The 12,159-nt window shown below is 43.2% G+C and overlaps 1 protein-coding gene across 6 annotated transcripts in view; it reads left to right on the top strand.

The window, feature by feature from the left end:
• Positions 1 to 12,159, top strand: part of LOC124177458 (KH domain-containing, RNA-binding, signal transduction-associated protein 2-like) — a 124,477-nt gene that overhangs the window by 61,530 nt on the left and 50,788 nt on the right. For all 6 annotated transcript variants that reach the window (XM_046559838.1, XM_046559835.1, XM_046559833.1 and 3 more), the window contains exon 3: positions 4,396 to 4,512. In XM_046559838.1, coding sequence (XP_046415794.1) covers positions 4,396 to 4,512 — 117 coding nt within the window. The remainder of the gene's footprint in view (positions 1 to 4,395; positions 4,513 to 12,159) is intronic.

Genomic DNA, 12,159 nt, shown 5'->3' with positions numbered 1-12,159 from the left:
GCGAATAGTAATTTAGCAGAGCTTAACGAGGGTTCTTTAACGGGTTCGTTCTGTTCACAGGCATTACACTTTATCGAATGTGTGCCATAAGCCCTGACTGCAGCCCGTGTCCATCGTTATTTCCAGACAAAGTACATACATGCAGCGTAAAGTTTTACGGTAAAGAGACCTATCGGCACGCTTCTGCGACACTGAGAATTCCTGGAAAGCCCAGCGTTATAGGTACCAACTACCATACACCTTCCGCCCATTAACGCCTTCCTCCAGGAACTGCCTTCTCACACCCTGCATGTTTTACTTAGTTGCCTATGGAACCTCGCCAAGCCGGGCGACTCTCTGCCTCCGATTTACCGTGAAGGTAAAATATCCTGATCGAGTCACGTCCGGAGACACGTTTAGCTACTTCTGGTGTCGCGCAGTCATGGTCGACCTACAGATAGGTGCTAAAATCTAGAAGTTGGTGCGGCCTTTGGGGCGAGCAGAACTCACAGAGATGATTTCATGCGGGTCGATGGTTGAAAAAGGACCGAGCTGCAGAGAGGAAACAAATTCCGTTATCAGTCTCGGAGGGAGATATATACTCTTCGGAATTCAACCTACCACGTATCTGTTTTACCCGCTTTGAAAGAGGAACGAAAGGTTGTTCAGTTTGTTACACCGTGTAGCGGACGGATCCGATAGCTCAGCTCTTTTCACCCGTTCGTACGCGCGAATAATAAATTGTAGTAGATGTAGTGAAACAGTTATACCAGATGTTGTACGGACCATGACTTATTACCGAATATCCCCCAGACGACAAACAGCTGCATCCCTCAATAATCAACGTTTGTATCTCGCATCATTCCGCGGTTATCCTGCGAACCGAATCGGTTCCCTTTAAATTATAACGTACCTGCCATTCTAACTAACTGATTAATATTCAAACGATCGTTCGAGTCCTGAATAACGGATTACGTCAAAGGTATTTATCTAGTCGTATTTATAACAACGTACATTAATAGTTGGCGTAATTTGCATTGAGTAGCGTAATCGATACGGTTTATTCAACCGGGAGGAAATTCATGTTCATCCAAATAAATACATGCTCAAATATATATTATATTGTATAATAAACGAACAAATGGTCGTGTATTCTGGCCTAGTTACCTACTCGACGTTTATTTGACGCAAACGTTATCTGATATCCACAACTGTTGATACGGTCGAAACATTCCAGTTCGTCCAACCAAAATCGAACACTGCGTGTTATGTTAAATTCAATGGCATATCAAACTGATTTGGGAGTTTCGGTCGCATAAATCGTGCGCTGAGGGATTCTTCAAGGTGTCAATCACCGAATAAAGCAATGGCGATGTCTGATACACATCTCTGGCTAATTTATACTCGTGTTTTTTAATTTTATTATTTTGCAGGGTAATTTGGTTGATTGATTGCATTACTTGATTCTATGCATGTGGGATAATTTTAATTGAACGACTTGTCGCTCCTACGCTATACTGTGAGAGGTTGGAACAAGACGATGAGTTTCTTTGAGGTTATTCGAAAAAACAGGTGTTAACATGCCTAATCGCCCGATCATAATAGCCTGGCTTAGATGGACTTCCGTTGTAGTGTGGTCATAAAAATGAACAGGCTGTTAAGTCATAGACCGAAAACAATAATTCACAGACTTAATTTCATCCGAGGCAGATGCCGACGGTGACTCGGATAGTTTGTCGTACTCAAAACTTAAAGGAGTAAATAGACAAATGCTGGGGTGTTGTTAATAATTGACTGTATATTTTATGGAGATAATATAATTAGAGCGATGCATGTGATGTGAGAAGTGAAATCTGATACATACTTATGTATAAATCCTGTAACTAACCATAAATGTTAATTTCTGGAAGTTAATTTTTTGTTTAACCGGTTACAATAAGTAAAGTGCGAAAATGGAGACCGCAGAAATTCTGCAACTTTGAAAATGTAGAGAAAAAAATAAAATGTACCTTCCTACCAAAGCCCGGTTTTTTAAGAAGAAAGAAAACAAATAATAACTTCTTCTGCAAGGGTGCCAGTTTTTCCTCGTCTTTCATCGATTATTTGCATAGCCAGGAGCAAAAGCTGACGTGGCAGAACCGCCGCTGTGTATCAGCTGCTTATTAGCGAGCCCATTATGCAATCTCCTCTCGTAAAGATGAGCCTGAATGTCACTTTATCCTAGGCTGGGTTTCTACGACGGAGAAGATTGCCTGGCGCTATCCGCGGATATTTAACGCAACGGTGTATAAAATCACGATCAAAACAAGGTTATACACCCTGCGCGAGAAAACAATTTTTCACCTTCCCCGAAGGCGGTCTTTTTCGATCCGAAGCCGGAATCACTGAAAAAGTCATGATTTTGTGTGCCAGGGTTCGAAAACCTCCCCGTCTTGCGGAGAGAAGTTTTCAGGCGACTGGATTTGGCCTAATTTGATCTATTCCGGCGAAACTCATGCTCGTGGTCGATCAACTGTCGCGTGAACGGGCAGCGCAAGCTTCGAGCTCGATTAATCTCAGAGACGGAATATGCAAATGATTGCGCCGCGTGGGCGAACGACCCAATTTCCACGGCTCGGGATGAAATTTAAGCTCGATCAAAGGATCCTGATTGTGCAACGTAATTCCGCACTTTTAGCGTTTTAATTCGACATTAAGAAAATACCAGCTTATTACACCCGGCTAATCACCCGAATCGTCGAACCAAAATCACGACTTCGACGTGGATCCTCGAAATCGGCGCGGAGTTTAGATAACCGTGATCTCGTAAAGCGAGTCGGGTTGTTGGTTCCACCCTCTTCGGGAATTAGACAAACTTTGGGAGGAAGGGTCGGCAGAAACCTCCGGCGATCGAACCCCTTGGACAATGAAAATATAATATTACACCTTGATTAAAACAAAGTTCGCGATAGTCTGCACCATCTTGCCTATATCGCCCGGCCTTTACGGCCGGCATGCCTACTCCGGAAAGGGCTTTAAGTATATCGTATTACTCCACCTCAGATGCAGAGGTCACCGTCTGGCGGCACCGGCCGTTGTGCCATTGCAGCTACATGTACGAGTGTTAGAAGCCGAGATGCAGGGCACCGAGAGACCGGAACGGAAGCGCAGATCCGTTTAATTAGAGCTGCCCCGTGGCAGGTACTGTGCTTTAAGCATTACGCGATGTGTCATACAGAAACGCCTTGGCAGCGCCGCTGCTGATTTGTGGCTCAAGTTACTCTTGGGAAAGTTTGCCTGCAGGATTTTACTCACGTGTATAACTAGATACTCGTATGTTACGCGAATTGCGCGAGTATTATTATATTACACCTGCGTACACCGTATGCTCTTCCAGAACAGAATTCTAAGGAAAATATTGAAGCTGCTCGTGCATCTTTCAGGAACTTATGGTGTCAGGGTTTATGCGAGTTAAGGGAAATCTGAGGATCGTAATTGAAAAACTCCCTTAATTAATACGAGCTTGACTTTTGTGTCGAAACATTGTTTGAAGAGGAATGATTAACTCCTTGGGTTACATTTGCTCTGTGGATGCGAAGACGCGGAATTTTGGAACTGGTTCAGTTCTCTAATCAGCGGTGCGTGTCTCGTTGCAAAACCCTGGCCACGTTTTAAGATAATTTACAACGAATCTTTACGTTTTCGAACCTATGGAAACTGAAGAACAGGTTTTTAGAAAAATGTTGGTCTATCGGTTTTTCGATTTGTCCGAAAAACTCCCGCAATGATCTCGGAAACGGCTCGATGAAAAAATCTGAAACTTGATATTTTCACAACCAAATGATGAGCATGAAAAACTGCCATGTCCCGTTTAATTTGAACTTCCATACTTTTACCTCTTCGTTGCTTTTTCTAAATAAACGATTATGCTTATTTTAAACAGATATTATAAATTTTTTGGTTTTCAGAATGCTTTTTTTTTTATTCCCCTTTTCTCTCGATTCTTTGCGTTTGGCTATGAAGTCTTATCAGTTTCGGAGTTTTCATTTGACCTTTGCATGATGATTTTGTTTTGGGATTTTACATAGTGATGAAAACTATCACGGAAAAACTGTTCTTCTGGCTTGTTTCTAGTATAATTAAACTACTATATTTTGATGTCAGCTAACTATACTTTTATGGGCTTGACATCAATTCAGCGAAAAGTGGCGGACGGATCTGGGAATAATTGCGGTTACCTTGCTCAATCATAAGTTTTAATCGAACCCGTGAGCGAACGAGGTTTTTAAATTACAACTGTGCCGCATTGTGTTCAAGGGAAAACGGGTTAGTTTATAGTTACATGACTAGAAATTGTGCCGTACAGTATACGAGGAAAAGTAAAAAAAAAAAAAAAATCAAGTTACGCCATAATTCTTATGATTACGTCTGTTGCAGTTCAACTTCGTTGGAAAACTCCTGGGACCTAAGGGCAATTCTCTGAAGCGACTACAGGAAGACACGATGTGTAAAATGGCTGTTTTGGGACGCGGTTCCATGAAGGACAGACAAAAGGTGAGAGCCATTCATTTTCAAAAGTACATCCCCAAGCAGTAGACTAGACACTTTGCATTTGTCAGCGGGAACTCGCGCAGGTTTATATTTCGCTTCTGTTCGAGCGTGAAAAAAAGACAAAAAACGTGACCGCATGACAATAAAAGCAGCTTTTCCTACTGCTAAATATTCTCAATGGCAGAAAGCTAGCGTGAACCAAAGCTTCTTAATAACTGCCAATTTTTCTCGGGCCGTGTTGACAGATCCGTTACCGCGTAACGTGCGTACAGTTTTTTAACTCCGATGAAAAACGGCGCGATACGTCGCGTGCGTTACTGGTACGTCAGGCGTGAAAGAAAAATTTATCGAAACACGTATTCGGTGAGAAGCGAATCGCTGGTGAACGTTGAACCTTTGAACATTGTTAGCATAACACCCCAACCCCGGTACCAACCTGCGTAACATGTTCGCCAGAAACTGCAATTAGCAATCTGGGATTGGGAGTTACAAAGCGAACGGGCCGATTCCCGGGGCGCGAGATGTACCTGCTCTGCGGTAACAGCCCATCTTCCCTCGGAGCTAATAAATAACCGACCGATGTCCCGCAGGCTGTAGCCAGGCGAAGCAATCGTTCCGGCGTGTCGCGACATCGCTGCGAACAAGCATCGCCGATACTACGCGCATTGCTTTGGCTGCAACGGAGACGCTGTTTCGTGTCTGCGAATCCTGGGAACCGAATTACACTGCAGTTAATCGCTGACTAAGCGAGATTGTTGCGATCCGTCGGTGAAATTGCGCGGGAACTGGGTGTCGTCGATTTAGATCAATGCTTTCACTCAGCTTGATTCCAAGCTTCCACCGACGCGGCAATTCGAAGGCGGCGAACAACGACGGTTCCTGAATTTAAATAATGCGCCTGCAAATTCACTCCTCCGTTGGTGCGGGGTATTCACGTAAAGCCGTGCACAAGGTGCAGGAGAGCCTGATCTGAATTAACGATAATCCTGATCGACGGTCGTTACGGATTTTGCGATAATTCCTGATTCACGAGAGAGGAGTGGATTACTGCACCCTCTGGCTCGATAACTCAGGCATCGCGATGCTGGGCGTAATGAATTGTGGAAAATTTTTCCGGATGTAATGTGATTTTGGTAACTTCGTAACTCGCTTTGATGCCGGTGAAAAATTTTCCCACCAGGCACGCGGTCCGACACGGCGAAGCCGCGCCGCGTTTCCAACGTTTTCACAAGGGAAATTTGAAAAGTTTAAGAGTGAACGAGAGTTCTGGATTCAAAAGTGGCCGGTCCTTTATCGCGCGGACCGAAAGATATAGCGAAACCATTCAATTTGCGGATAAACCACGTTCCAACGAACGCCGTGGAGTATATAAGAGAGGATATTTATCACGGGGCTTTTTGGGAAATGTATTCTTTGAGGAGGTAAAGAAAGTTTGGTTCGGCAGTTTCCCGGTTTATCAAGAAAATTGACTGACGGGGTTGGACTCGGGACTGGTTGGGTACGATGTACACGCTACACGTCGTTGGTCGATTTCACCATTCATTGGTTGTAACCCACCCGGCACTCGATGCGAAAAGCGGAAGTGCCGGCGCTGGAAATACGCTCGCATTCCGGGTCGATACTTTTTAATTCAACCGATGGAATCGGCATTTAATTAGCAGGAGCCGCTCGTGTTTCCGTGACGACGAACTAATAATGCGTTATTGTCGCGAGCAACGTTGTACGTTACGTCAGTTTAGATTCCCTTGTATTGTGCGAACGCCTCCAGGTCCGCATTGTGCAATCCTTGCAACGAACTTGTGCATTGTGCTCTAGCACCTCATCATCGGATCATCGAACCTTGGTGGAAGACCCGAAGGAGAATATCGGTGGGAGGAGGAAAAAGCAGGGTGAAAAATGGCGAGATATTCGGAACGAGCACCGTTGACTTATATCTCTGATACTTGGTACACACGCTCATTATTCATGCATACGATCCGGTCTTAAATTGAGCCCATTTGACGTAGAGTTGTACAAATTTTTCTTCAGCCTTTACCACGTGCAGTCAAATCTGCTTGCAGAAATAACGTTCAAACGCGTGTCTTTTTTTTTTTTTGTTTATTTTTTTCATCCATCATGGTTGGACTGACGGGCTTTTTGGAGGGAGATATCTCTCTCGGATCACTTGGCTTTTTCCCTCTTCTTTTATCTTCTTTCATCTTTTTTCCCTGCATTTTCTTTCTTTTTTATTTTTTTGTTTTTTTGTTTGTTTTTTTTTTTGCTCTCGTTATCTAGCGAATTTAGCGATAGGTAAAAGCTTTCGCCAATCTGCCTGTTCGCGGAGGATTAATTGGGGAAAAGCTACCTTCCCCTATATATTCACGATTACTTGGAAACTAAAGGAAACAAAATTAATCCCGTATCGTAAAAACTTACCCTGCCCGTTTCACCGTCGAACTACTTTTATTCAACGACATTATTCTTTCACTACGTCGACATTTTACTGAAACTGAGAACTGAGAACTTGAATTGACATAAGTAGTTTTACGGTTCGTCAATTGTACGACCATTACACTTTTCGAAAAATAAAACATTTGGATATCGAATTATTTGGCGAAAAGTTGTAATCTTATTACAACTTAAATTCCGGATTACCTTCGTTGTCAGACAACTGGCGATCGAAATCATTTTCGGTAGGTCTTACTTTCACGGAAAATATCCAGTATAATTATTCAGGCTTCAGTTCAGCCGTCGCGTTACTTTTCAAAGTCGGATTACGGCAAAACAAAAACTTAATACGTCCCAGCGAAAGCTTTTCTCATGTCGAGTATCGTAGCATATTCCAGTCTTAGCAATATCAAGCTGTGCTGAAGTCGCAAGCTCGTAACTCTGAGCTCAGCTTTGTTCGAAAAATCATCCATTTAAGTTATCTGAAGCGTACGATATTTCAGACCATTTGGAGTTGGGCTGTGCAGGAAAGAAAAAGTTCGAGAATGTAAAATACGATTACAACAATGAACCGGGAAAAGGATAGTCGAGCAATCGGGAAAAATTGCATCCAAGCGCCAGCAGAACTTTTCGAACTTCAAACGCGCGCAGAGCGATAAAAAAAGCGAGACGGAAATCGGCTTACATAATTATGCGAGGTGTACATCCATGATCTACTTTGACGTCGCTAGTGAATTGCCGCGGCATAGATACACGGTCGTTAAGATCCCTGATTTTAATTAAAATATCGCACTCGCGTGTTCTCGCGAACTTTCCTAGGTACGTACTCGTAGGTAGAAGCTAATCGTTTCTTCGGTAAACCTTACAAACTTTCTCGACAATATTGCCGCACAATATTTTCCTTCCCTTTCCATCACTCTTCCTTTTTTCTACGATAATTCTCGAGGAGGTTGGAAACTAATTTCTCAAGCCAAGTGTTCCCTTGGCTCAAATTTATCGCCTTTTAAAGTATAACACGAGAAGCACAGAAACGCGTGATGGTTTATCATTCGTGCATCGATGCAAACATATGCGATATTGCCTCCCGAAGTGCGAGAGCAGCAGGATCCAATTATCTAACCCCTTGAGTTAGCTATAATTTGAAACACCGCAAGCAGCAGCAGCTCGTAATCTACTAAATTGAACGTAACGTTATTCACACAACTTTGGATCCAGGTCAATCCCCTCGACAGTTCTCGCGCTCTACGCGTACGAGAAAACAATTGAATTCCGGTGAAAAAGCTCACAGCAGGCGTAATTTTTTCCGCTGTCATTTTTTCCCTCTAAAATTTTATCGATACACGGGTCAGTGTCCCGGGTTCGATTGAATTCAACAAAGTGGCGAAGTGTACTTCTTTGTGCCCGTGTCTTGAGGGGCCCCTTATTTTCCATCCATTCCTATCCCTCGTATCGTTTTCCTCGGTAAAAGGCACGCGTATCCATGCGCGAGGAACAACCTCTTAGGATTTCGATATTTTTGTATTTTTTTTCCTCATATACTATTTTGTTTTACTTTGACGGGAAAAATATATATTCTCATATTTCGCGAGCAGCCGAGCGAACTCGGTTCAATCAAATTGCATGGGAAAGGAATTCATATACCGATTATAAAAATTGAGAAACGATACGTCTCGCCGCAAAAGTTCGACGAAATTGACGTTTCAAACGGTATCTGCCATTTCGCGGCCAACCCTCCTTTCTCGACAAATTCAATTCCTCTTCCGAGATATGGTGCAGCGTTACTTGAACGGCTAGGAAAACTCGCCCCTGGAGACAGAACGTGTATTTCAAAATTTTTCACAGGAAATTGCATGCTCGGTAGTCGCGGCGAGTTTGTCGATTGAAAACTGCGAACAAACGACGCTTGTTGCAGGCTCTTCGAGTCCATTGAGGTCTTTTTGCGTTGTAAAAAAACAAAAGAAAAAACAAACCACCACACCAAATTCGAAATCTTGGCGCATAGTGCGACCCGGCGATCTCTGACACCACCGTCGCCATCATCATCATCATCGTCATCATCAATCCAAGGTTAAGCTCGACGAACCGCTTTATCCCCAACAACGCGCCTTGACCTTTTTCTGCAAAAACCATGCAGCCCGCGTTTCTTCTTGACATGCGGAAGGGTGTAGATATGAAAAACGTGGTATCGTAATCCGGTTGCCCTACAGCTTATTCACTGGCGTGTAGAATTGGGATAAGATCTTCACCCTTTCATCAGTCATCTCTTTAATTACTGTAATAATTTATGTATGAAATTGTGACATCGAAGGATTAACAACGTCTGCATCGACTCGGTTACAAATTTTTCAACGTATGCTTGAGATCGATTGCAGTGAGTTAAAAACGCAGGTCTTTGTTTCATCGTAGACAACTTTAGTCCCTGTTGCGAACTATGAAGCGGTTCAATTGACGCCGCAACTCGACAGCTGATTCAGAGCGTCGTTTTGCAAATCGTTAAAAGTTCGTCTTTAATGGTGGATAGGATTCGCTCCTTGGCCTGCAAAACACCGTTTGGAAACATCGGTCCTATTCGATAATATACAAGCAAACGATTGGTTATCGATATTGGATTACTGCTGATTGCATATTCTGGATAATCAATTTATTATTAATAAACTTGTTACGATTAGCCAACCGAATTATCATTAGCGCTGAATGTTTAATCAGGCACTATTGTCGGATGTAAATCAACGTAGACCGTACATACAATTGTACGATATGTTGCAAAAGTGTCGTTTCCTCTTTGGAAAATATTTGCAGCACGTCCAATCAGCATGCTGCCAAAATAAATATTTCGCCCGAAGCAATAAACATTGTCTCCAATTTTTCCTCGCGATTTCGCTCATTGTCGGCCAAATCGTTACCTGATTAACGCAACGCGCGATCACGATCGCGTTCCGCAGCGCCATTTCGGTCTTCTCGTATTCAGCGACGCGCGTCCTTGCCAGGTTCTGATCAGAGTTAATCCTGGCCGGTATTGATTCAATCAAGGAATACGTCTCGTCCAATTGTCTTCCGATTGACTCGACCGTGTCGCTGACGCAGGAATTGGCCTTCACCAGGATGTCGGCTGCGATCGACTCCACCGAAGTGCTCCGCGATCTGCACTCGTTTATAATCAAATCGCTGCCGCTGACGTCGAGGCGATCGATCCTCGCCTCGATCTAGAGAATTTTAACGCGTGAAGGTGCCAGTGAATTCGAACGCGATATGAAATTGGCTGAAAGTCGTGAGGAAAGTCTGGAATCAATTTGACGAAACCAAAATTCAATGCCTTGTTGTTGACGACATTACGAAGTGGTCGAACATTGAGAATTCATCCATATTGAAAATTCAAGAGATAAAAATACCAAAATTGTGAACAGTAGCTCAGGAATCGAGTTTTCGTTTCGAAATATCTTTGAAATGGTTAGAATTCCAGTCAATTTGTTCGATATCACGACGGAATATATATTTGCCTTACTGAGTAAAAGCTATTTTTCACTGGAATCGATTTTTTTCGATAGAAAATTGAAAATTGCGATGTTTTTATCAAAATCGGTACTAACATGATCGAAAAATAATATATCATCGCTGGTGGGATGACGGAGAAAAGTGTTCGCAACGGAATAATTCATGGGATTGAGTAGAACATATCTGCTAGAATTTCACTTACCTACTTGAAAGTAATTTGAAATGAAAATTCGAAATCTTGTCTGTAGTTTATAATTTCTTGCATTTTCACGAAAATCTTCGTAGAGCTTTCGAGTGTACGAATTTGACGTATCCTAAATATGCGACTACCGTCTGACGAAACAAGCGAAAAAGTGTTGATTCCTGACCGACCACTCTGCCAAATTATTCACCAGTAAAATTTTGGACACTGTATATATAAATGGACCATTCGAATCGCCGGCTGCGCATGACGGATTCCGGGGTAAAAACCAATTGATTCTGCGGACTTACGGCGGTCAAAGAGTAGTTAATGGCATGATCGATTCGGCGGAAAGCGTCGGTGGAATTGCGGTTCAGGTTGGCGATCAGCCCCTCGATCCTCGTCTGTGTTCTCGCAGCTCCGTTGTTTGCCGAATGCACGGTCACCTCGGTCATGGCTAATAGATTTTTCGTCGCCATTATCACCGTAGCCCCAGACGGTGGCTGCGGCCGACACGTGCGAGGAGTCCAGCAATCAAATAGAAACGCGGCCATTGATATTGATTCCTCTGTCGATACGCGCGGTGACATCGAGGAAATTGCAAAAGTAATACAGCGAGACGTCAGTCGAAATTGAGGGTAAAAAGCACCGGAAGGGTGATTCCAAGTTCGTTTTTCTTTTTCATTTTTTTTCTTAAATTTTTTATTTCTCTTTTCCTTTACTTTCCCCAGCTCTGAACCAACGCGGCTTCGTTTGCTTTTACAAGTTCTACGTAACGCAGAGTCTGAAATTCTCTCAAACGATTTGCCTTTCTGGTCATTTCGCAAGCTGATCCAATCCCAGATTCTTTTCACCGTTTCCTCACTTCACGTTGACAAAGCACGCGTTATATCTTTCAATACCAAAGCCTGGATCTTATTTCTCATAGATTTTCACTTAGTTCGGAGGGGGAAACCGGAAGTTACGGTGCTTCTCTCGTTATTGGCTCGACTCGTTACCAGAAAGCGTGACTCTTTTATTGATTTCCCAAGTCCGCGGTTCAGAGGCCACGATGTTTCCCGGGAATATTAACCATTCTTGGTCGGTGCAATCTTCGCGTCCATTCACCCCGGATTTTTTACAAAAATCACTTACGGAATACACGATCGCGAACTTACAAGAGCGACGAAAAGCAGGCAGCTGAAAAATATCGACACTGCGGAATCGTTGGACACTGTTCGTTCGTAATTTTTTCTTAGTTTCAATACGATACATAATGGTTAAATTACGAATAAAGAAGAGAGCGATTTTGAGCTCGCGATAAGTTAACGCTACACGCACTATCGTAAATAATTCTAAAAGTGGAAACGTAACGCGGTCAAGATGATAAATTATTCATACCCGAACGCAATTGCGACGGACAGCACCTGTCGGTTTATGCTTTTGATATTATCTCGCGGTTCGTTAAAACGCGACTCGTAAGACCAGCCTGAAAACAGCCGAGACCGCGGATTCTCGAGTCGTTGAAGATCCGAACCGGTAAGGTTGACGGACCTGGACCAATTTAGAAT

Source organism: Neodiprion fabricii, chromosome 3 (genome assembly GCF_021155785.1).
Source record: "Neodiprion fabricii isolate iyNeoFabr1 chromosome 3, iyNeoFabr1.1, whole genome shotgun sequence".
NCBI lineage: Eukaryota > Metazoa > Arthropoda > Insecta > Hymenoptera > Diprionidae > Neodiprion > Neodiprion fabricii.
This window is presented reverse-complemented; position numbering and strand designations above follow the sequence as displayed.